Below are 25898 nucleotides of genomic sequence, written 5' to 3'. Positions count from 1 at the left end.
TGAATAAAATACTATATATACATAAAAGGCCTTGTGAAAACAGATGAAAATGGGTTTAAAAAAGAAATTTAATTTCAGAATAAACCTAAATTCATAAATCAGACCAAATTGTATAAAATGAAAGTAGAAGCTAAAAATAATATGGCTCAAATAGGAGAATAGATCATAAAAATTAAAGGGCAATAATGACCATAAATTCTGCTTTGCAGTGGAAATTCAAATTAGAGATGTCAAAAAATTAAAGTCTCTAAGAATACAAAAAAAGGGTGAAAGGAAAAAGCTATGCATTAAAAGATGATGGGTGTAGACAGATATTTTGTTTGTTTATTAGAAGAGTCTTTTATTCAAAGACATTGACCAAATAAGCTATTAGCATTTGCTTAGCCAAGAGAGAGATTTATTTTTCTCTTGTGTGGCAACAAGTCCAGTGACAGACAGATCTAAGCTGTTAGGCCAGTTACATGATGTCATTAGGACCCAGATTACTTTTTAAATCCTTACTCCATCATATTTAGTGTGTGGCTGTCCTCCCCAGTTTACAAGGTGGCTGCTAGAACTCCAGCCACCATGATCACACTCCAGTTCCAATGTGGAGGAAGAGAACTGGGCCAATGAGTCACCTGCCCTTAAAAGCTTTCCCAGAAAGCTCTTCCAGAGACTTCTAAGTATATCTCATTGGATTCAGGTTTGTTGTATGACTAACCCCTACCTGCAAGAAAGGGAAATAGAGCTTTCAAGTGGAGATCAGTCTCAAATTAAGTCAGGGTTTTGTTAGTAAGAAAAAAGGAGAGAGCAGATATTGGTAGGTATATAACAGCATATAACAAGATTTCTGAGATAAACACAATAACATAGAAACAGTATCAATCCACAAAAATGCAACTGGTATTTTCCTGTGCTAAGTATACAAATCAGAAGAGTTTTAATGTTTTGGATATAATCATCAACAACAAAAACCTGTATGCCTAGATATTTTAGCAACAGCTCTAATTACATTTAAAAAAATCTTTAAAATATCCAAGCAGAAAAAAAACAACCAGATTATCTACAAATAATTTAAATTTCAGCTGCCTGCAGATTTCTTCATGATCAACAAAGATATCTCTAGAGCTGTTTTCCCCCATATTCATTGGGAGAAAAGTTATGACATAAAAATGATAGTTACATTCAAAATGTTATGTATTACAATAACATTATCTCTCATATATTCAAAAAATTGAACTCAGACAAAATCCTGGCACCAAAACTACAAGTCCCTGGGTGGGCTTGGACCACTACCCTTTGTGTAACAGCCAAATATGCTAACTGATTGCACACAAAGCCATCAGAAAGAAACACTGGGGGAGAGGAAACCGTATTTAGCAAATGGTGCTGGGAAAACTCACTAACCTCATGCAGAAGAATGAAACTAAACCCCTACCTATCACCATATACAAGAATTAACTAAAAATGGACCAGGAACTTAAGCGTGAATACTTCAAGTATAAGAATCTTAGAAAAAAATGTAGGGAACACTCTCCTGGACTTTGGAGTAGGCAATGAATTCATGGCCAAGTTCTCAAAAGCAAATGCAGCAAAAGCTAAGATTGACAAATGGGACCTTATCAAACTGAAAAGCTTCTGCACAGCAAAAGAAACCATCAAAAGAGCAAAGAGACAACCCATAGAATGGGAAAAAAATATTTGCAAGTGATGCATTTGACAAAGGCTTACTATTCAGGTTCTAACAAGGAATTCAAACAAATTGAGAGGAAAAAAAGCCATTAAAAAGTGGTCAAAGGATATGAACAGATGCTTCTCAGAGGAAGATTCAAGCAGCCAACAAACACATGAAAAAATGCTCAACCTCACTAATTATCAGAAAATGCAATAAAAATTTCAGCATTGGAAGGGTTGGCTATCATTAAAAAACAAAACCAAAAAAAACAGAAAACAAAAGCAGGTGCTGGCATAGCTGTGAAGAAAAGGGAATGCTTCTACATTGTTGGTGGGAATCTAAACTAGTTCAACCTTTGTGGAAACCAAAGGTTTGTGGTAATTTGTCAAGGAACTAAAAATTGAGCTTTAATACGATCCAGCAAACCCTCTTCTGGGAATATACCCAGAGGGACCTAAACCGTTCTACCAAAAAGACATCTACACATGTACGTTCATTGCAGCACTATTCACAATAGCAGAAACATGGAACCAACCCAGGTGCCCACTGAAAGGGGACTGGTTAAATACAATGTGGTGCATATACACAATGGAATATTATGTGGCCATAAAGAAGAACAAAATCAAGTCCTTTGTAGCAACATGGATGCAGCTGGAGACTATCATCCTAAGTGAACTATCACAGAAACAAAGACCTGAATACCGCATGTTCTTACTCATAAGTGGGCCCTGATCACTGGTCACATGAGTACAAGGGTGGGATCAGCAGACACTGGACACTGCTGAGAGAGGGAGGGAGATAAGAGGGGGTGGGGACATGTGGCCACACCCTGGGTACCAGGTCCACTATCGGGGGAAAGAGGGCCAGCTACAAGCCCCGATTTCACCTTCATTCCACTTACTTCAGCAGTAAATCCTTACTTGTACTCCACAACTCTACAATAAAATTTAAAAATTTTTGAGAAAATATGCCACTTAAAAACTCGCTTAGCCAGGCTCGGTGACTCAGCCTGTAATCCCGCGACTTTGGGAGGCTGAGGTGAGTGGATTGTCTGAGCCCGCGGGTTTGAGACCCGCCTGGGTAGCAAGACCTCATCTCTACAATAAATCAAAAAATCAGTCGGGTGTGGTAGCGCATGCCTGTAATTCCGGCTACTTGGGAGACTGAGGCGGAAGGATCGCCCGAGCCCAGCCGGTGGAGGCTGCGGTGGCCGGGAGCGGCCACTGCACTCCAGTCTGGGCGACAGAGTGAGACTCCAACTCAAAAAAACCCAAAACCCCAAAACCAAAAAACAAACAAACAAAAAAAACTCGCTTAAGGCTAGGCATGGTGGCTCACACATGTAATCCCAGCATTTTGGGAGGTGGAGGCAAGAGGATTGCCTAAACCTAGGGGTTAGAGATCAGTCTGGGCAACTTGGCGAGACGTCGTCTCTACAATAAGTAAAAAAAATTAGCCAGGTGGTGGCATATGTCTGTAGTTCCAGCTACTTGGGAGGCTGAGGCAGAAGATTCTCCTGAGCCCAGAATGTCGAGGCTGCAGTAGCTGTGATCGTGTGACAGCACTCCAGCCTGGGCAATAGAGTGAGACTCTGACAAAAAATAAAATAAAATAAATTGTTTAAACAAAGATTTTCCCCAAAATCTGTGGATGGAAAACTCATTTCATTCATATTTAAGAATACATTTATTTTTAGAATTTAAGCATGAGAAACTTGGTCTATAAAATACCATAATTTGGTTGAATCTGAACAGATTGGAGGAGTCTTGTGACAAATTTTATTTTCCAAAGATGAACGAAGCAGCATCTTCTACCCTACATGTGACAACATATGCACCTAGCTCTGAGTTGGGAAGAATTCTTAGGCCAAATCTAGGCTCAGCAGGAAAGAATGACTGGCTTAAAATTGTTAACATGACAAGATAAAAGAAAATAAGTAAGATTTAAAAATTCAAGACACCACAAAAAAGAGCAAAAGACACCCATAACGAATGTATTATTAAAAATATTCAAATTTAAAAATATTTGATATAATATAGGAAAGCTGTAAACACCAGCACTAGGTCTTTTGTCAAAAAAAGAGACAACTTCTTAATCAATCTCATTTTTTAAAATAAATGAAAAAAATAGAGGTAGAGAAAGAGGGAAGGAAAAAGGAAGGGCCAGAGAAAGAAAGAGAGAAGTATAAAGTTTTAAAAAATGAACTAAGAATGTATACAGATCAAGAGGTAAATTTATAAAAGAATAATGGTTGAATATTTGAATTTAGGAAAATAAATTTCTAGAAAAAGATAATTTATTTGTCTCAAGTAGAAGTATAAACTAAGTAAACCAATAACAATGAGAGTAATAAAATAATTTCTCAGACTGATCCTGAAAAAGGCATAAAGTCCAAGGAGACTTTATAGATAAAGATTTTCTGAATTCCAGGGGGTAATTATGACACCATATTCATTTCTCAGGAGTATTAAAAAGTTTCTCAATTCATTTTATAATTTTCAGATAAATAATATAATAAAAATACCAGTCAATCTTATTTATTCATTTATATATAGTCATCAAAATGTATATGTATACATTATTTATATAAATATGTCTTTTATGTATGTAACTAAACATATTAAATCCTCACAAGATTTAAAAATAACAGACAATGTTCTGGCTAAGTGTATTTTAAGACTGTAAGGTTTTTATTGACCAAAATAGCATAACACCTGTGCACCCAACTCTTCTTATTCACTGGACCTTGCCCCTAGTGACTTTTTTTTCCCCCATGAAAAAACCTCAAAGGAAAATGTTTTACTGATGTGGAGGAGGTGAAACAAAAAACAACAGATGCACTAAAAGGCATAAAAATTGACAAGTTCAAAAATTGCTTTGAACAGTGGGAAAAGTATCCAGATAGGTGTATTGCATCAAACAAAGAGTACTTTGAGGGTGACTGTTTAAACATGTAAGAATAAATATACAATTTTTTATAAATAAATTTTGGATTTTTGGCGTCCCCCCTTGTATTGCTTTGGTTTTAGCCAATGTTAAAACTACTTCCTACCCCCAACCAATGACAAAGAAAGAAGAGAAGAGACAGAGGGAAGGAAGGAAGGAGAGTAGAAGGAAGGAAAGAGGAAGAGAAAAAATTAAGAGAATTTATTAAGCATTCATTTTTGTGTGTGTTAGAAATAATACAACAGGGCCAGGCATGGTGGCTCACGCCTGTAATCCTAGACCTTTGGGAGGCTGAGGTGAGAGAATTATTTGAGCCTAGGAACTCAAGGCCAGCCTGGACAACATAACAAGATCTTGTGTCTACAAAAAAAGAAAGAAACAATACTAAATGCACCCACTGGCCAAAACTGGGTTAGCATCAGAAAGAACAAGGATTATAAATGATTGTATCATACTGAATAAATAAAAATCTGTACGAATCCAGTGATTCTCCTCCCCAAAAAAGAAAGAGAAAAGCTCTTTTTCACAGAAGAATGACAGCTAATAAGTGCGGAAATAATTATATATTGGGGAAGTCACCATTTACAATTCCTAACGGAGAATCAGGGAAGTATCCATTGGATGATAAGACAATTAAGTGAAAGGCTATTGGAGAATAGGAGTTTGTCCCTATTACTAATTGTGAGACAAATTTTACCTTCTGATGGAGATATCTGAAGATTACCACCTTAATCGGTGTGTCATCATAAATAGAATTGAAAGGCACGCCTTAAACCACATCAAAGATGACAGTTAATATCTACAATATATAGACTTAATTCACATTTGTAAAAGAAACACAAAGACTTTACTTGGGGGTGGGGAGGAGGACAAAGTACCAGTACAGAGTATTTGCAGAAACCAAGATGCAAACATTGCCCTTTCACTGACAGTCAGAGAAAACTGCAGTGGGTGGGATTGCATCTGCCTTCATGCTTGAACCCCAAGAACAGAGGTTCTCATTGGAAGAAAGTTCTTATTTGAGGATCTTGTTTGAGGAAACCTCAAAGTACCTTTTGACTCATCATTCTGCTTTTGAGAATAACTTCCACGGCAATAATAACAAATGCAGTCAATGATTTGTGTACATTGTATTCACTGACAATATTTTTAATATTGACCCCTTCTCAAAAACAAAAAGGTAAATTTAACTAAAGTGCCCAATAATAAGTGAATGGCTAAAATGCATAATTGGTTGTTAGAGAACCCAGCTGTGTGAGCTGGTCAAGTCACAGAAACACTTCAGGTCTGTGTTCCAATCTGTAAGAATAGAGTGAATAATACATAAACTTGGAAGGATTAAATAGAATTTTAGATATAAAACTATAGCAAAGTGCCACAATAATCAAAGCATAATAGATGAATACATATACATAAACATGGAGTATTATATAGATTATTGTATGGCCAATTAAAATACAGGTTGAACATCCTTCATCCAAAAATCAGAAATCCCAAATACTCCAAAGTCCTAAACGTTTTAAGTGCTGACATGATGCCACAAATGGAAAATTCTATACCTGAGCTCATGTGACAGATCAAAGTCAAAACACAGGTGTACAACACAGTTTATTTAGCCTGCCGTTGTTTGTTGTTGCTGGTACGGCTGGTACAGATATTCTGGAGATGCTACTGTGCTGCTTAGTTACTTTGAACACATTTTTCTCACTGGATTAAGGCTTGCCATATTTTAAACTGTTAAGTACTTTGTGTGAATAAGTGTCATTCAGAGTCAGAAATGATGGTGATGCCAAACAATCTCAGGTGGTCCACATGAGTTGTTGACAAAGAGACACCTTTGCTTTCTGATGGTTCAATCTACACAAACTGTTTCGTATACAGAATTATTAAAAATATTATATAAAATTACCTTCAGACTACATGTATAAGGTATATGTAAAACATAAATGAGTTTCGTGTTTAGACTTGGGTCCGCTCTCAGAGATATCTCATTACACATATACAAATAATCTAATTACCAAAATATCCCAAATCCTAAACACTTTTTGCCCCAAGTATTTGGATAAGGGGTACTTAACCTGTAATATATGTACAATATCAAATGTTGTATGAGAAGAAGATGTATCTGATATATTGCTGGATCAACACACGTTGTATTGATGGTGTGACTTCAATATTGTAATGTGTATAAACCTAAATATACATGGGTTCCACATCCGTAGAGTCAATCAACTGTTTGATTGAAAATAATCAGAAAACGTTACATCTGTACGAACATGTACAGATATTTTTCCTTGCAACTGTTTTTTAAAACATGCAGAACACTTATTTTTATGACATTTACATTGTATTAGGTATTATAAGTAATCTAGAGATTATTTAAAGTAGGATGTGCATAGGTTATATGCAAATGCTGCATCATATCAGGGACTTGAGCATCTACAGATTTTGGTACCTGAGAGAGGTCCTGGAACTAATCCCTCACTCACAGTTATGAAGAGATGACCAAATATGGAGACTGACAATTAAGTTCATGAAATTGCCACAGTGCGTTCATGTTAGTAGCATTGTGCAGACAACTTGGTAAGTATATCAGTGACTCACAGCTGTGTTTGTGTTGATGTGTGGTGGTGTCTTGCTGAATGGCATTCATTATTATTGTTGCGTGTTTTTGTGTGCCATCACAAGAACGTCAGAACTTGAATTAGAGCAACAAACAAACATTAAATTTCTTGTTAAGTTTGACAAGAGTGGAAGTGAAATCAGGGACATGCTAGTTCAAGTTTATGGGGGCAATACCTTTTAGAAAACAGCAGTGTACACATGGATTAAACATTTTTCTGAGGGGAGAGAAAGTGTCACTGGTGAAGAAAGATCAGGACAGTTAGTAATGAGTAGAACTGATAAAACATTGCAAAAATTTGTTGAACCATGTGTCAGAATCATCATCTGACTGTGAAAAGCATAGCAGACCAAATAAACATCAATAGAGAACAGTTAGGGAAATCTTAACTGAAAATCTTGACATGAGAAAGGAGTGTGCAAAATGGTCCCAAAGGAGCTCTTGCATCACAACAATGCACCAGCTCACATAGCACGGTCTGACAAATTTATTGGAACGCTCTCCCTACCCACCTGATCTGCCCCCCCAATGACGTTCCTTTATCTGAAGTTAAAGGAAATGTTGAAAGTAAGAAATTTTGTTGATATTCAGGACATCAAGGGTACATATGACGACAGCTCTGATGGCCATTCCAAAAAAAAGTTCCAAAATTGCTTTGACAGGTGAACAAGGCACTGGTGTCGGTGCATAGCTTCCCAAGGGGAGTAGTCTGAAGGTGACCATAGTGATATTCAGCAATGAGTTATGTAGCACTTTTTCTAGAATGAGTTCGTGAACTTAACTGTCAGTCCTAGCATGCTTAGAGAAAATACATAAAGGCATCATTTGTTTTTTCATCTGGCCACTCCATTACAAGTGATTATTTTATCGTTTACATGTTTTTGGTTTTAAATTATCTATTTAATACTGTTACACCTCAGAGATATTTCAAATTCCATTCCAGGTCACCACAGTAAAGTGAATATTTCAATAAAACAAGTCAAGCAAATTTTTCAGTTTCCCAGTATATACAAAAATTATGTTTATACTATACTGTAGTCTATTAAGTGTGCAATAGCAGTATGTCTAGAAAAACAATGCACATACCTTAATTTTAAAATATTTTATTGCTAAAAAAAATGTTAACTGTCACCTGAACCTTCAGCATCTGAATCTTCACATTTTGCCTCTGTATCGATGACTGCTGACTGATCTGGGTGGTGGTTGCTAATGGGTGAGGTGGTTGTGGCAATTTCTTAAAATAAGACAATAAAGAAGTTTGAATTGACTCTTCCTTTTACAGAAAGTATCTATGTAGTATGTGATGATGTTTGATAGCATTTTACCCACAGTAAAACTTCTTTTAATATTGGAATCTTCTCAAACCCTACTGCTACTTTATCAACTAAGTTTATGCAATCTTCTAAATCCTTTGTTGTCATTTCAACAAATGTCAACAACATTTTCACCAGGAGTATATTCCATATCAAGAATCCACTTTCTTTCCTCTCCATAAGAAGCAACTCCTCACCCATTAAACTTAAATCATGAGATTTCAGTCATTCAGTGACATCTTCTGGCTCCACTTCTAGTTATCTTACTATTTCCACTCCATCTACAATAATTTCCTCCACTGAAGTCTTGAATCCCTTAAAGTCACTCATGAGATCTGGAATCAACTTCTTCCAAATTCTTGTTAATGTTGATATTTTACCCCCTTTCTAGGAATCGCGAGTGTTCTTAAAGGCATCTAGAATAGTAAATCCTTTGAAGAAAGTTTTCAATTTACTTTGCCCAGAACCACTAGAAGAATCATCATCTATGACAGATATAGCCTTATGAAATGTACTTCTTAAATAATAAGAACTGAAAGTAAAAACTACTTGTTGATCTAGTCACCCAAGAGTTCTGATAGAGATGTATAAAAAGAATGGTAGTTGTGCTAGGAGATATGAAAAAAATCATCTTTTTATACATCTCCATCAGAGCTCTTGGATGACTAGGTACATTATCAGTGGACAGTAATATTTTGAAAGAAATTTTTTTTTCTGAGCTCAACAGTGGGCTTAAAATATTCAGTAAACTATGCCACAAAAAGGCCTGTTATCATCCCAACTTTGGGTTCCATGTATAGAGCACAGGCAGAGTAGGTTTAGCATAATTCTTAAGGGCCTGGGATTTTGGAATGGTAACTGAGCATTGGATTCAGCTTAAAGTCACCAACTGCACTCATCCCTAACAAAAGAGTCAGCCTATTTTTTGAAGTTTTCAAGCCAGGCATTGACTGCTCTCTAGTCCTAGAAGGCATCTTCTTCCAGTAGAAGGCTGTTGTGTCTACATTGAAAATCTGTGTTTTTAAATGTAGCCACCTTCATCAATTATCCTAGTTAGATCTTCTGGATAACTTGATGGAGCCTCTATATCAGCACTCGCTGCTTCATCTTGCATTATTTATGTTATGGAGACTTTTTTTCTTAAACCTCAAGAATCAATCTCTGCTAGCTTCCAACTCCCCTTCTGCAGCTTCCTCACCTCTCTTCAGAACTGAAGACAGTCAAATCCTTGCTCTGGATTAGACTTTGGTTTAAGAAAATGTTATGACTGGTTTGATCTATGCAGCCCACTAAAACTTTCTCCGTACCAGCAATAAGGCTATTTCACTTCCTTCTCATTCGAGCGTTCACTGAAGTAACGTTTCTGATTTCCTTCAGGAACTTTCCCTTTGCATTCACAGCTTGGCTAGCTAGCACGGGAGACCTAACTTTCAGACTGTCTTGGCTTTCAACATGCCACTAAGCTTAATCATCTTTAACTTTTGACTTAAAATGAGAGACACTTCCTTTCACTTGAACACTTTGAGGCATTGTAGGGCTATTGACTGCCCCAATTTCCATATTGTTGTGTCTCAAGAAAGAGGGAGGCTGGAAGAGAAAGAGAGACACAAGGTGACTGTCAGTGGGTGGGGCAGTCAGAACAAACACAATACTTATCGATTGTTGGCTGTCTTTTATGGGTGTGGTTCATGGTACTCCAACATAATTAGAAGAGTAACTTCAGTGATCATTGATCACAGATCATCATAACAGATATAATAGTAATTAAAAAGTCTGAAATATTGCAAAGATTACCAAAAGGTGACACAGAGATATGAAGTGAGCACGTACTGTTGGCAAAGAATGTCTCTCATAGACTCTCTGAATATAGGGTTGCTGCAAACCTTTAATTTGTAAAAAAATACAGTATCTTCGAAGTGCAATAAAGTATAGCACAGTAAAACAAGACATGGCTGTATAATTGTTTTCACATAAATCAGAGGTCATTCTACTTTTTCTCTAAGAGCCAGTTAAGTAAACACTTCTGGGTTTGTGGGTCTTGCAGTCTCTTTCTTAACTACTCAGCTCTACCACTGTGACTTGGAAGTAGTCATAAACAGTATGACTGGCATGACTGTGTTTAAATAAAACTTTATTTACAAAAACAGGAGGCCAACCAACTTGAGTTTGCAGACTCTTTTTCTGGATAATGATACATACATGCCATATTTTTAAAAATAAAATGTGTAAGGTGGTGTAACAAAAATGAAGCGAAGAAGGGGATTTTCCTAGCGGTGGGGTAGAGATATAGAAGGTAAAGAAAGCTTGACCAATGCTTTATGCAAGAGAGAATAGAACAATTATAAAGGAATGCAAGGAGCAATTCCTTAGCATCCAAGAAGGAGACTCAATCTGGTGAGATTTTATTTAAATAAGAAAGTAATCCTCATTAGTACAGTGATGAGTAAAAATAAAAAATAGAAGTGAAAGCAAACTTGTATATGCATACCTTGTATCTGAATAGATTTTGTCCCAAAGCTTTTGGACCATTTGCCTAGACATGCTGAAGCAGTTGGAGGTTCTCAAGATGCTTACAAAGCCAGGTTATAAAGCAAGGTCTCCTGGAGCTTAGAAGGAAGAGTTATGGGTTCACCTCTCCAGGCTGTGAGAATTTCCCTCCAGCAGAGACCTATCCAGCATTCTGTATAAAGGACCAACTGGCACACTGGCATGCGGATGCCTTACTCTTTTTGAATAATTTTGAGTAATTTGTCTTATTTTTGAGTGGAAATCTACCTACTAGTTTTTGCTTTAGACTCAGAGCAAGTAAAGAGGTACTGGGTCCCTCTGTCACATTCCAGAGTTTAGTTATTTGAAGCCAAGATCATGGTCTTTTTTCCATTCATAGAAACTTTCTGTTATGGACTGACTGTGTCCTACCCAAATTCATGCTTTGAAATCGTAATCCCCGGTTTGATGGTATTTGGATGAAAGGCCGTTAGGACATGAAGCTGGAGTCCTAGTGAATGCCATTAGAACCCTTGTAAAAGAAGTTCCAGAGGGCCCTCTAGGCCTCATTTTGCCTTGGGTGGATGCAAGAATTCTGCAATCTGCAACCCAGAAGAGGGACCTTCCAGAATCTGACCATGCTAGCACCCTGATATCAGACTTTCAGCCTCGTGAACTGGGTGAAATAAATTTCTGTGTTTTATAAGTCACCCAGTCTATGGTGCTTTGTCTCAGCAGCCTAAACTAAGTGATCTTGAAAGCACAGTTTTCCCAGAGCACACAAGTTGCAAATTGGAAACTTACAGTTAAACCTGGTTTGGCCCACTGAGCACTGTAAAATCATTACATTGAATGAGCAAAAAATCTTAAAATCATAAAATTTGTTTAAAAAATCCAGTCTATTGGTTTTCTTAGGGAGATCTGAACTAGCTACACTGTCAACAATTGGTTTGGAGCTAAGAAGCAACCAGAGTGAGTCCTGGCTCACTAGAGTCCCCTGCCCCCAGTACTGACTGTGCACCTTGTTCCCTGACACCGTTAGCCTGGACACTGAGGACAGTTTCCTGCCCTACCCTAAAATCACCATGAGGTCGTAGCCCAGACAGGTTTCAGGTTTAACACATGCAAGTTCTGTGGCCTGGGAGACGGGTGCTCTCGATGTGTTTCACCAGGTAGAAAATAAGGGGTTAAATGGGACGGAGGCTTGAGTTCCTCACCCAGCCAGCAGTCTATGAATCTATAAATGGCTTAGCTAATTTTCTAATCTCACTGAGCTCATCGCCTGAAAACTGCCTGAAGTCATGAGCTCCACCTGCTAATAGCACGTTGAAAAACAGATTTGAGAAATGAATGATCTGGATCCCTCAAAAGCCATTTGCAAATTCATACCAAAATGTGCTAAATATAAAAACAAAGCCATTCACTCTATGATGCCTCTGAAATGAAATTTCAAAGGCAAGGGTTCTAATAATTAAGAAAGAAATTTTTATCACTCAGCTTCACCAGTCTAGAAAAATAGTTCATCAGTTACATTGTTCAGTAGAGACAAATGAACACTTGAAAAAGGGAGGGATCAAGACCACAGAATAAAAGTTTTCTATCTTAGAGCTTGATACTTTCCTTCCAGTCCTACCCATCCCTAATTATTCCCACACCTGTAGATACAATTTGGGTTTAGATTTGCTTTATTTCTCTTGCTTTAATCCCTCAACTTTCTCTCTATAGCTGAAATGGTTCATTCAATGCTTTCTCCAAGAAACTAAAAAATGTCCTAGATTAAGGTGATAAATGACATTTAAAACAGAGCAGTATACACACCTCTGGAGAGGAGAAGTTGTGCTTCTTGCCTCCCTTCTCAACCCACAGCCCACCCCATTTGAACAGCTATGGTAGCACCAGTCCACAGCATAAGGTTGACAAGCAGGCAAACCCCTGGCCTCGTTCACCTGCTAACGATGGACACCAGGCCAGACCATTCACTTTGTCTGTGGGTCTTGAGCTGGTAGAAGCTACAGAGATTTGAATTTCAGGCCAAGTCTGAGCTGCAGAATGTCCCTTGGCAAGGCTGATCACTGAAGTTCATATGGAATATTTGGACAAAAAAGTGCTCCCTGCTCCAGAAGAGTCCCTGTGTCACTTGGAAAAAGGAAATTTGTGGCAAAGCTTTGGGTCATGAAGGAGTCTGTTCCTACAGCAGTGGGCTCTCATGGGATGGACCCAGGCCTTGTCCCTAAGTGCTTAAGATCAATAACCGGAGTATTCACTTCTGGCAATATTAAGTTTAATCCAAGAATATCACAATGATTTCTTAGCCCCTGACAAGGGCAATGTTCTGTTTAATGACTAGACTGTGAGCAGCTTCTCTGGAAGCAATGTTGTAAATTTGAGGATCTCACTTTAAACTCTGTGAAGATGAGAAATATGACTGTGGATGCATTCATTGTGTAGCAGTCCCCACCAGTGTCTGGTACATAATAGATGCTCCATGCATAATGGGAAAAATAAAATAATCATCCTTAAAGGCTACAACTTTTAAAATTTACTTTCTCAAATTAAATGTTTTTCTACTGGTGGGATTAATTCTACTTTGTCTTTGGACATTTTCCCATTAAACTGTAAGTAGATTTTTGTCTAGATGAAAGCAGAAAAATCTCTCTCCCACACACAAACATAAATGCTTGTCACATAACAGAAGCTCAAGAAATGTTTTTCAAATGTATAAGTAACTGAAAATTACTTGAAAATAAATTCCAGAATTTTTAAAGTATGCATGCATCTCTATATCTTGTGTGTGTGTGTGTGTGTGAGAGTTTCGATATACTTGTGTATTGGTGACACATATAACACTTTTTATTTATGTTTGTAATCCAGGAGCCCCTTGATCAAATTCTCTTTAGAAGCTTGAAACCTCCTTAACATTTATTATACATATAGTGACATTTTTTTCTCTCTCTTGAGAAAAAGATGAAAACAACAATTTGTAAATTTCCACTATTTTTCTCAAGGATGTCACACCACGATATGAATATAGGTTTCTAAAAAAGATAAATTTTGCTTTATTGTAACAAAAGGATGAAGAGTGCTTGCAAAGTTCCCATGAGATATATCTCATCAAAAATTGTGCTATAAAAAAAATTATTTAAACTGACAAACTGAAAAAAATTGTGCAGTTTGCTGTTGGAAGTTATTAATAAAGCAGGAAAGCAGCATTGCCAATAAACCCCCCTGCTGAAATTATAACCAGTGACTTCATTGCTCATTGATTCTGTCCTTAGAGAGGTTATAAGAGGCAATGACCATCTCAGCCTTTCACATAGACAAAGGTTTCAGCAAAAATCCCTTTGTGTCAGCCTTTCAAAGCTGAGGAGTCTAGCACTGCTCAGGTAAATGCAAAAGGAATACATCACAGAAGCAGAAAGAAACCGGTGTAGGAACATACAATCTTTGTCTCATATTTCTGGGTCTCTGAGTTCTTTGAAATTCTGAAACGTCTACTCTGCTGTTTCTATCAGAGAATCTAAAAATTAGGCCTTTCCCAAAGAAGAAAGTCCCTCAGATATTAGTCAGATAGTAACATTGGTGAGCATCACCTTGGAAAAGGCTTTTGGGCAGTTCTAGTTCAGGTCTGTTGCTATTCAAGGCAGGGCCGAAGAAACAGGGACAAAACAGGACTTCTATGTTACACCTCTACTCGCATGAATTTGGAAAACTCTCCAGTCCTCAGTTTTGCTTATGTATATAACAAGAGTATGAGAAAATTTAGATACCAGCTACACACTTTATTCAGTCTTTATATAGTTAATGAGTGCAGAGCACTGTTATTGGCACTTAAGAGAACTGACAAAGAAAAATCTCTGTCCTTGTGGAGTGCATCTCTTCTAACTTTTCACTTGCCATTATGTATGCCTTTCATAGACACAGCACTGTGTATAACATTCTAGAAGCAAGAACACATGCAGACCTTCTCAACTCTTAGGTTGTTCATTTAACATTCAGAGAAGTACTTGCTGTGGCAGACACTGGGACAGTATTTTCAGGAACATAAGATAAATGTCTAGTCCTACCTAGAAGTGCTCAGCATTTAGTAGGGAGGCTGAAAGACAGGAGAGTGAATTATAAGCTTAAAATAATGTCTATCACCTGGGAGGTAGAATTCATATCCTATTGGGAAACCAAGGGGTGGTTTCTGCTAGGAGGTGGAGCTTGAGTTAGATCTTAAAAATGGGTTAACTTACAGAAGATAGGGAGTCTAAGAATAGAAAACAACATAAGAAAAAAGTATAAAATTATAGAAAAGCACAGAGCACGTTTGGAGAAATTTTTTATAAAGATCCACTTAGCGCTTTGGATAAAATCCAGCATCCCTTCTTGATAAAAACTGTCAAACACCTAGACACAGAAGAGACATACCTCAAAATAGTAAGGACCATCTATGATAAACCCACAGCCAGCATATTGCTAAACAGACAGAAACTGGAAACATTTTCTCTGAAAACCAGAACAAGACAAGGCTGCCCACTCACACCTCTCTTGTTAAATATTGTGTTGGAAGTCTTAGGTAGAGCAATTAGACAAGAGAAGGAAATCAGGAGTATCCAAATAGGAAGAGAAGAACTTAGTTATCCCTCTTTGCTGATGATATGATTCTATATCTCGAAAATTAAAGAGAATCTGTCCAAAACCTGCTTTCACTGATAAAGGACTTTTTGGCAAAGTCTTGTGGTACAAAATAAATGTGCAAAAGACAGTTGCATTCTTATACACCAACAATAAGCAGGCAGAGAATCAAATAAAAAGCACAATCCCATTCACAATAGCCACAAAAAAAAGAGAAAGAAATACCTAGGTGTCTTCTTAACAAGAGAAGTGAAAGAATTTTACAGCGAAAATTACAAAGCACTGCTCAAAGAATCCAAAAAGACACAAATGGAAAAATGTCCCACACTCGTGGAATGGAGGAATCAACATTGTTAAGATGTCCATCATACCGAAGACAATCTACAGATTCCATACAATACCCAGTAAATTACCAACATCATTCTTTTCAGACTCGGAAATGACAATACAGAAATTCCTATGGAAACATAAATGACCACGAATAGTCAAAACAATTCTTAGCAAAAGAAACAAAGCAGGAGGTATCACACTCCAGACTCCAAACTTTACTATAAAGCTAAAATAACAAAAACAGCCTGTATTGGTACAAGATTAGGCATATGGACCAATGGAACAGGATAGATTCTGGAAGTAAAACCTCAATTTCTCAACCAACTCATCTGCGACAAAGCCACCACTAACAACCACTGGGGAGAGGAGAACCTATTCAGTAAATGGTGCTGGGAAAACTGGCTGACCATATGCAGAAGATTGAAACAGGATCCCTACCTATCACCATACACAAAATAAACTCTAAATGGATCAAAGATCTAAATGTAAAACCTCAAACTATAAGAACCTTAGAAAATGCGGAAGACACCCTTATGGAAATTGGAACTGGCAACCAATTCCTGGTCAAAACCCCAAGTGCCCATGCTGTAAGAGATAAGATAGACAAGTGGGGCCTCATCGAACTGAAGAGCTTCTGCAAAGCAAAATAAACCATGAAGAGAGCAGGGAGGCAGCTCACAGAATGGGGGGAAAAATATGTATACCTGACAAAGGCCTAACATCCAGGATCTACAAGGAACTCAAATGTGATGAAATGAAAAAAACAACCCTGTTAAAAAGTGAGCAAAAGACATGAATAGACACTTCTCAAAAAAAGATATATGGGCAGCCAACAGATATACAAAAAAGTGCTCTGCTTTACTAATAACTAGAGAAATGCAAATCAAAACCACATTGAGATATCACCTAACTCCAGTAAGAATGGCCATCATTAATAAAACATACAACAGATACTGATGAGGATGTGGAGAAAAAGGAATGCTTCTACACTGCTGGTGGGAATGCAAACTAGTGCAACCTCTTTGGAAGACAGTGTGGCGATTTCTGAAAGAGCTAGATATTGACCTTCCATATGACTCAGCAATTCCCCTACTGGGAATATACCCAGAGGACTCAAATCATTCTACAAAAAAGATACCTGCACACACATGTTTATTGTAGCACTATTCACAATAGCAAAAACATGGAACCCACCATGCTGCTTATTGAAACTGGACTGGATAAAGAAAATGTGATACATACAATGGAATATTACAAAGCCTTAAAGAATGACAAAACACTGACTTTGTAGCTACTTGGAAGGATTTAGAGTCTATCATACTCAGTGATCTATCACAGAAACAAAGAACAGAGTACCACATATTCTCACTCATAAGTGGAACCTGAACATTTACCACAATACTATAAGAAAGGGATTGGCAGTATCGGGATACTGCTGGGGTGGGTGGGAGGGAAATGCAGCATCAATAAGGGCACCTGATCTCAATCCAGGCAAAGTGGGGACTAAAGGGAGGCCCAAACTTTACCTGTATTTTGACCACTTGTGTACCTAATCCTGAATTGTACTGCACACCTTTAAAATAAAAAAATTTTTTTTAAGAGATGAAAGGCTAAAATAAATAAATAAAGATCCACTTAGCTACCATAGCTACATATGGGACATGAACTGGCCAAGACCCACATGCCTATGATGCCAGCAAAGGGAGTTGGTTCCTTGTTGTGTAGATTTGACCACTCCTAAGGGTTTTGCAAGACAGGAATGACGTGCTCACATTCAAGATGACAAAGTCAGTGTGACCCAGGGGAAGCAGAAGCCAGAGGAAAAAGAACAGTTTTTATCAAGTCCTAGCAACAATAATAACAAGGAATAAGTGATTCAATTAAAAAATAATTGAGTGACTGACTACTACTTGCTGGGTGCTGAGGAAGAAGTAAAGACAAGTTCGAGAAAAACATAAAGTTCCAGTACCAACAAAATCTCCAGACAGTAAAGAAGACCCCCAACCACTTTCTTGTGGGGAGAAGGGAGAACAGGTTATGGAAAAGGAAAGGAACATTCTCAGAGGATCGAGAGACCCAAAAATGCCATTCAAACACAACTCCGGCAAATTTTAAAGGGCTTTTATCTGGTCTAAAGTAGATAAAAAGAGAATTCTGAGGCAGAATTTTGGTTAAGGAGAGCACCTGTTGCATCATTCAGTCAGTCAGCAAACATCCAGGAGGTACTTATTACATGCCAGGCACTGGATAAATAAACAGATTCCTGCTCTAATGGAGCTTGGAAGTCAGAAGGGGAGACAGATAATAGCACATAAGTTAAAAATATGTATAACAAATCGTGTGGTGTTAAGTGATAAGAGGAAGAAGTATAAAGCAAGCAAATAGATAGAAGAGAGCACATTGTGAGTGGGTGGTCAGGGTAAGCCTTTCCGAAGGTGTCTTATCTGATTCTGAGGGAGCCGTGATGCAGGCAGCTGGAGGAGGGTTTCTCCAGGTCACGGGAACAGCGCTTGAGAGAGTATGCCTGGCATGCTCTAGGAAGAACAAGGACACTGGGGACAGGGAGACTGGTGAGGAAGGAATAGACCTCCATGGGCAAAATTGGGAATTTGGGTTTTGTTCTGAGCAGAATGGAACCACTGAAAGATTGTGGGTAAGTAAATGAATGCTACAGGAAGGCAGGAATTTGTGACTGTTTTGTGTTGTGTTCCAGCTACCTCCCAGCACCTAAACCAATACCTGGTACAGCAGATGTTTAGTCAGCATTTGCAGAATGAATGAATGGATGATTTATATGTTTTAAAGCTCATCTAGGCTACTGTTTAGGGAACAGACCATAGATGAGCAAGGAATGCAGGAAACCTATTAGGAGAACCCATGGTGGCTTAGATGGGAACGACCATACCAGATGGAGAGGGTGAGAGGAAGGAAGAGAGATCTGCTGAAGGCTAGATCTGGGTGAGAGAGAAGTCAGGAGGACTTGCAGGAATGGGATCTGAGCAACTGGAAGGACAGAGAACACTTAAGGAGAAGCAGGTTTGGGGAGCGAATATCGGGGGTTGCATTTTGCACTTGCTGAATTTAGGACTGTGTGTTGTTCTATGGGAAACGCTGGGTGGTTGCATGTGCAAGCCTGGAATGAGTCATGGCTGATGAAATAAACTTGGATTCATGAACATGAATACAGTGTGGAGAACAAGAGAAGGAATATAGGGAAGAAGAAAAGAAGTCTGAGAGCCAAGCCCTGGGGAATCCTCTCATTTAGAGGTTCAAATTTAGTAGAGGTCAGAAGGGGTAAAATTTCAGAGGCCATCCAAAGAGCCTGAGAAAGAAAACTTAAGCGAGAGGCAGCAGGGAAGCCATAAGAATCTGGTATCCTGGGAGAAGCAAGAGCCCCAAGCAAGAGAGTGGTCCACACTGGGCAGTGCTGCCAAGCTCAGCAAAACTGTGCTAGAGAATTGACCTTGGCACTTCACAATGATCACTAGTGCCCAGCATGAGAACAGTGGAGGGGAGTGATGGGGACTAGTGCCTGATCCCTGGTGGAGGTGCTCTCAAGTGAAAGGTGAGAGAAAGCAGAAACATAAAGGTAGCTTCAGATGAACCGGTGCTATACTGGTCTCAGTCTGCATGGCAGATATTTATTTTGCTTAATCAATTACATATATACTTTAAAGGTATTGTTCATATACATCAAACATTATACAATAAAATGTATCTTTAGAGATGGAGATGAAGCGTGTGAAGAAAACCAATCAGACAATGTTTTTGAGGTGTATTCTATAAAAGGAAACAGAAAAGCAATCATGGGGGAATGAGGAGTCAGGGGAGGGATTTTGTAATTGTAATATGTTCCATACATTTGTATGCCAATTATTTTCTTATCATCATCCCCTTTACATTCAGGTCCTATGCCTGTTTGTGGACAGAGGAGACACTAAGGACAAGGCTGAGAAGGCGGGGGAGGGAGAAATAAGGCTGGCAAAACCCTCAAACTATTTTTTCTCAATTTCGAAAGCTCTTTTCCACAAAAATAACTGTGTTCAAAACAGAGGGAAGAAAATTTTAAGCAAGTCGTTTTAAGTTTTGATGGTGAAAGAAATTATGAATAGCAGTAAGGAAAAAAAGAAGTCCCTTTGAAGATAACAATCTAATGACTGTGTGTCCTTTTCAACTTGTCTGTGTTACAGGAAGGAGGAAGAAGAGTCGATTGCTGATGGGTTCCATCAGCTCTGATACTGACAGCACCCATGCAAGGTCTTATCTGTTTACTTCTATTCTTCTCACCACCCCACTCCCCCCTTAACCTAGATCCCTGCACTTCAGCAACGTGTAGGACTGAGATTTTGGTGTCACACACTGCTCTGACTTAAACCCTGAAAGCAAAAACAGGGAACATTCGTATAAGTTAAATGTCAATTTAAGGACAAAGTGATTGAGTTACAATCCCTGGGCATAGATGGGAATTTTGATTAAAAAAAAAAATTCACACACATGATATTCCCCTGACATCTGTGCAATACAAATATATCTAGAAAGTGTGAAATGGAAAATCTGCTCCACTAAATATATAAAAGGGACCCCGAATGAAGTCTCCATAATGGCATTTGTCATCATGGGCACAGATGGCGTCCTTTCCCAGCTCTTTCCCCACTCCCCTAGTGCTGGCTTAAGTTTCCTCTACTGAATTCTCCCAAAAATATCACATGCATGATAATACCAGGAGAGCCTGTCTGTACACTACTTCCTTATTTTTCAGTCCTCCATTCCATGTGCATCAAGCTTCAGGCCAATAAATCAGGAAAAGCATGGGTTCTGAATGAATACTGCAAACTGCATCACTTGTTGCTATGGGAATCCAGATGACCTGGGAGCTCAGTGGTCTTTGCGATATTTTGCCAAAAAGTAATGGCATCGCTGTCATCCTGTCATCCTGCACAGACTATTTATCATTTCCCTCACCGTGCAGAACGGGACAACCACTTGCCAATATCCCCACCTTCAAACACTATGTGATGGGGTACAAAATAACTAATGTGCTGCTTTGTTCCCTAAAATATTTAAAGAGACTTTGATTCCTAAAATATTTAAAGAGGCTTTAAATACCTAAATGCATGGTATTTAGGCTCCAAATGGTGGTCAGAAAGTCTGAAGAAATACACATATACTATAAATAAAGTCATAAGAAGACTTGATCTGCCTCTATGCCATATAGTATCTTAACTTGGAAAACAATGCTACTGAAAAAAACTGGGAAAGTAGAAAAGTTTGAGTTGTGTAAGAAGGTTGTGAGACTCTGACTCCTTCCTTGGTGGTGGGGTGAGGGGTAGTAGTGTACTACTGGCATATGTTTTACATATATGGGGATGTTACAAGAAGCTGGAGGAAGCTAAAGAAGTGGGGGGAGGAGGAACAAAATTGGGAACTTGAGAGAAATTGAAAGGGGAAATTGTTGGATGATTCACAAGGAATATTTTTGACTGTAAGAGTTATTCAGCTGTGAAACATACTCAATGGTGAGAATAAAAATCCTTTACTATAGGTCTTGGAACCTTGACTATTGACACTAAATTCTAAACATTGTGTACATTTTGCAGATTGCACACTTCTGGGCCACTGCACTCCTCATGGGGAACAAGAGATGCCACACATTTTTTCCTTTAATATAGCAAATTTAGTTTTACAAACAAGAAAAAAATTACCATCGAAATTTAACTGCAGACAAAATAGTGTCAACAAAGTGCTCAAAGTGGCTATTAGATAATCCACACACTTAGCTGACATACATAGCCTTAGGTATTTCCACTATCTATATTGCAAAGTTAAATTATCACAGATGTTTTTCACTCTCCAACTTGCTTCATTGAATAAACCCACAAAAAATAATCACAGAACCATGGTGCTAGAAGTAACCTTTGTGATTACGTGGTTCAACTTCCTGCTTGTAAAGAAGAAGAAACTAAATTCCAAGGAGAAGTGACTTGAAGACAGCCCCACAGAACATTTCCCACCGTTTTCTCGAAAAGTCCGTGAACCTCAAACATGCCTGGGGAAGTATTGCAGAAAAGGAACGTGGGTATTGAATTTTGTGGTTTCCTAATGGAATCTGTCCTGCTTCATGAGAATGGAAACGGAAGCAGGTAAATGAGGGAGAAGCAGGCGTCTCAGTGTCTGCAAGCCACACGTGTTACTCTAGGAATCTGCTTGTCAGGGGAAACTCAATCAAGGAAGGACAGGCCTGACTGGTCTAACTGCGAGGTCATTTCAGAAGCACCACTTATGGTGGTTACTTGTGAGTTGAACAAATAATGGGGTCGGTCAGTGGCATTCCCTAGACATGTCCATCATTCTAACAAGCTCTGGGTGGTAGAATCAAGACATGGAGAGAAGGTGGGCAGCAAGGTACTCCCTCTTTCTGTTTAAATGAAGATTGGAGGACAGAACGCTTGGGCCAAACAAGTTTCTTTCAAAGGCCACAGCAAGACAAAACAGAGCAATGATCAGAAACACTCTGTCAAGATAGACAATCCAGATCATTCAAGTGAAACAATAACTAACCCAAACCTATAGCATTTGAGCTTGCTCTCTACATAGTTTGTTTTGTTGTTGTTGTTTTATTGAGGATGGGTGGCACCTCTCTCAGAGTCTCAGAGGTAGTGTGGTGGAAGGCCTGGATTTGAGTCCTGGCTCACAACTTCCCTTAAGCATCTTACATAACCTCTCCAATTTCCCCAGCTGACTCACAAAGCAAAAGATTTCTACCTACCTCCTGCCTATACAATTAGAGGGCATTTTTATGACCTGAGATCCACTCAATAAGCATTCCTGAGAACATATCATGTACAAGGCAAAGTACTAGGTGCTGGAGAGAAGAAAGACGAATATAATAATGTCCTTGTCCTAAAGAAGTTCATCTCATATTTAAGACTAGGAGGTTGTGGCACATTTACAACCCAAGTGACTGCAATATAAGTGCTACCGTAGCTGTATGAATAAAAAGGCTATGGAACAACAGGAGAAGTGGTTAATTATGCCTTGCAGGGACCTGTTAGTCCAGGAGTTATTTGTATTATAACTTTAAAAACATGAGTGAGCAACTATGGGAATTTGTGTGGTTAAGCGTGAATCTACAATGAGATACCTGGACTATACCCAAATTATAAAAACTACTATAAGCACATAAAAACATGTTGCTTGCCTGTTTACAACAATCATTGCTTCACTCATTTTTATAAGAAGGCTCAATGCTAGCAAGTTTTATGAGCAATATCAAATTATATCAGGGAAAGTAAGTGCTGATGTTATTGTCAATCACTGCATAGGATGAAACAGCTATCTAGGGTCTTTCATTAGAAACAAATAAATCAATTAGTGGAAATAAGCTAATTCTAGATTATCCCTGACAGGGTAGGAATCAATAACTAAATTAACAAATAAGGATATAACCCATTTTCCAATTAATTCAACATTTTTCTCTGCCCCGTCCCCAAATGTTTTGTTATAGTGGACAAAAAATGACCTGTTTGAGTTGTTGTGTAATTTCACTTGTGGGGAAAATGCAGATACTGAAGATAAAAAAGCTGTGAATAAAAAAACCCCCAAAATTCAATAATCAGTCCTTGGTTTTCTTATAGGGCTTGGGCTGTAATTATTTGTCTTTCCTAAACTGAATAACTTTTCTTATTCCTCTATGAGTTATCACAGAATGCTGAACTAGAAAGAACCACAGAAATCAGCTAGTCCAACTCGCTTGACTGATAAGGAATGAGACTGAGGCTTGTCTTTCCATAATCACATCTGACCCTTTGTGAGTTAGTCATATCTGATGCAAGCATCATAGAAGGTAAAGATTAAAGTGACCTTTTGACACATCCATCTTTAAAAACAAGACATGTAGAAGGAAGCAAGTCAAATGATGTTACCCACACATACAACAGCAGCTGCAGTCCCTCCACACTGATGCATTGACAGGCTGTTCCAGAGCCCAGGATGTGGCCTCCCTACCAAATCAGTAATGCCACAATCTGAACAAACTTAGGCAATCTACCTTCACGGGAAAACTACCCCAGACAAAAAGAGAACTGTCATTCCGCAACGCAGCCAACGGCACTAGAGTGCGATTACAGTGTGGCATTAGTCAGAACATGGATTATTAATGAGAATACAGTAACGTCCAAGTTGCCTGTAGGTTTAGGGATTAAAACAGCGCCTTGTTTTTCCAGTGCCACATTCCAGAGGAGGTAGCAAACAGAGGGAACAGGCAACAGGGAATCCTACCCCAATCCCTTTCTCCACCAAACAGGCACACACACTCATACCAGGGTAGGCATGTGGACTCTAATCCCTTCTTAGTGGAAAACACACATTTTCAAAATGAATCCCCAATCTAGAATGAATTACCGTAATAGCCACAGCCGGAGCGAGTCCGCTGATGAGAAACGCAGATCTGGCCACCTGCTTTGAGACGCCTTGGACCACAACACTGCCGGGGTCTTTAAAGGCTGGCCTTTTCGGATAGGGCATCTGCCCTCCTAAATCGCGTTTAAATCCCAGGAGAAGAGAGAAGATGCCTCCCTTAATTTTTGAACTATGCTGCTCTTCCTGTGTTCATTTCTGCTGAACACAGCTCTGTTATCTTTTCAGAGAGGTGGGGGGAAAACAAGGGGAGAATCGCACCACTGCAGATCTGAGAGAAGTAAGCACAAAACTACAGCAACGTCAAATCACATCTTCGGCAACTAGGAAAATCCCCATATGCTCTCTGGTGTCAGCCCAATGCAGACTGAGGCGCGCTGTGCCCGGAACCACAGGAAGCTGGGCATCTCTGCAGCCTGTGTCCCTGCCAGCTCCCCCCCACCCCCACGCGCTGAAATTCGGCAGCGAAGAAGTTATGGTGCCCAGCCTCTGAGTGCAAGGCGGAGAGACCACGCACCCGCGCTCCGAAAATCAGCCAGGTGGCCGGGACGTCAACGCAGCCGAGCAAGCAGAATGCCCTGGCGCGGGGGGAGGGGTGGCCGGAGGGGCCACATTGTGTGAGCCCTCGGATTTTGCTGCATCGTCACCGCCCCTGAGTGTTGGGGTCGGAGGAGCGCCCCTCCAGCCAAAAACGGACCGGACGCGGTTTTTTCCCCCGCCAGCGGCTCCCTCCCCGCCTGTCTGCAAGTCGCAATACGGTAGGCGACATGACGGGCTGCTCCCGCTAAAACTCAGGTGGCAGGCCCAGCTGAGAGGCGCAGCCGGCGGGGAGCAGGGTGGCGCTGCCGGAGCACCCACACGCGCATCCTCCCCGTCCGCCGCCACCTAGGGGAGCCGGGGCCGGACCTGGCCCCGCGCCCCTGGCGAGCGCCGGCGGGCTCGTGCGGAGGCTGCGGGCGCTCGCGGGGCTAACCCGGGCATGGCCCGGGACGCAATTGTCCAAAAGCGAGCCCGGGGCGAAGCGCGGAGAGGGAGCTGTGGTTCACAAGGGGTGGGCGTGGGCTGGGACGGGGGATTACGTAGGTCTCTCCGCCCCCTCCCCTGACACCTCCTCACCACTGGGAGGGCGCCGAGGGGCGGGGGAGGCGCTGCGAACCGCTTGGGGGCTTCTTTGTTTCTTTCCATGCCCCGCAGAAGGGCCGGGCGCGCCGGCGATACCCAAGCCGGGGTCGCTACCGGGGATGCCGGCCGGACCCGGGCAGCGGCGCGTCCCAGGCTGACAATTGAAGCTCGCGGGAGAGGCGAGAGGGTGGGCAGGAGGGTGGATCCCGGCCCTGGGGAGGGAGGGCGCTGCCGGGGCCTCGCGAGCGGCGGGGAAGCCGCCCAGAGAAGGGCGGGGGAAGGGGCGGCAGTGTCCCCGCGCGGCGCCCGCTTACCTTGACAGCCCTGGCCTGGGCACAGATCATGCTCCCGTCAGCGCGCAGGTTAGAGCCGGGGGACGCACGTGCCC

General features: G+C 40.1%; 1 protein-coding gene across 1 annotated transcript in view; it reads right to left on the bottom strand.

The window, feature by feature from the left end:
* The window catches only part of HECW1 (HECT, C2 and WW domain containing E3 ubiquitin protein ligase 1), a gene marked incomplete at its 3' end in the record, with an annotated part of 437085 nt that extends 411193 nt beyond the window's left edge, over positions 1-25892 (bottom strand). Inside the window, exon 1 of the mRNA XM_021706110.1 lies at positions 25825-25892. Within this exon, the coding sequence (XP_021561785.1) occupies positions 25825-25854 (30 nt within the window). The remainder of the gene's footprint in view (positions 1-25824) is intronic.
* Between the last annotated feature and the right edge of the window lie 6 nt (positions 25893-25898).

Source organism: Carlito syrichta, unplaced genomic scaffold, assembly GCF_000164805.1.
Source record: "Carlito syrichta isolate Samal-C Ts95f unplaced genomic scaffold, Tarsius_syrichta-2.0.1 Scaffold315149, whole genome shotgun sequence".
Lineage (NCBI taxonomy): Eukaryota > Metazoa > Chordata > Mammalia > Primates > Tarsiidae > Carlito > Carlito syrichta.
This window is presented reverse-complemented; position numbering and strand designations above follow the sequence as displayed.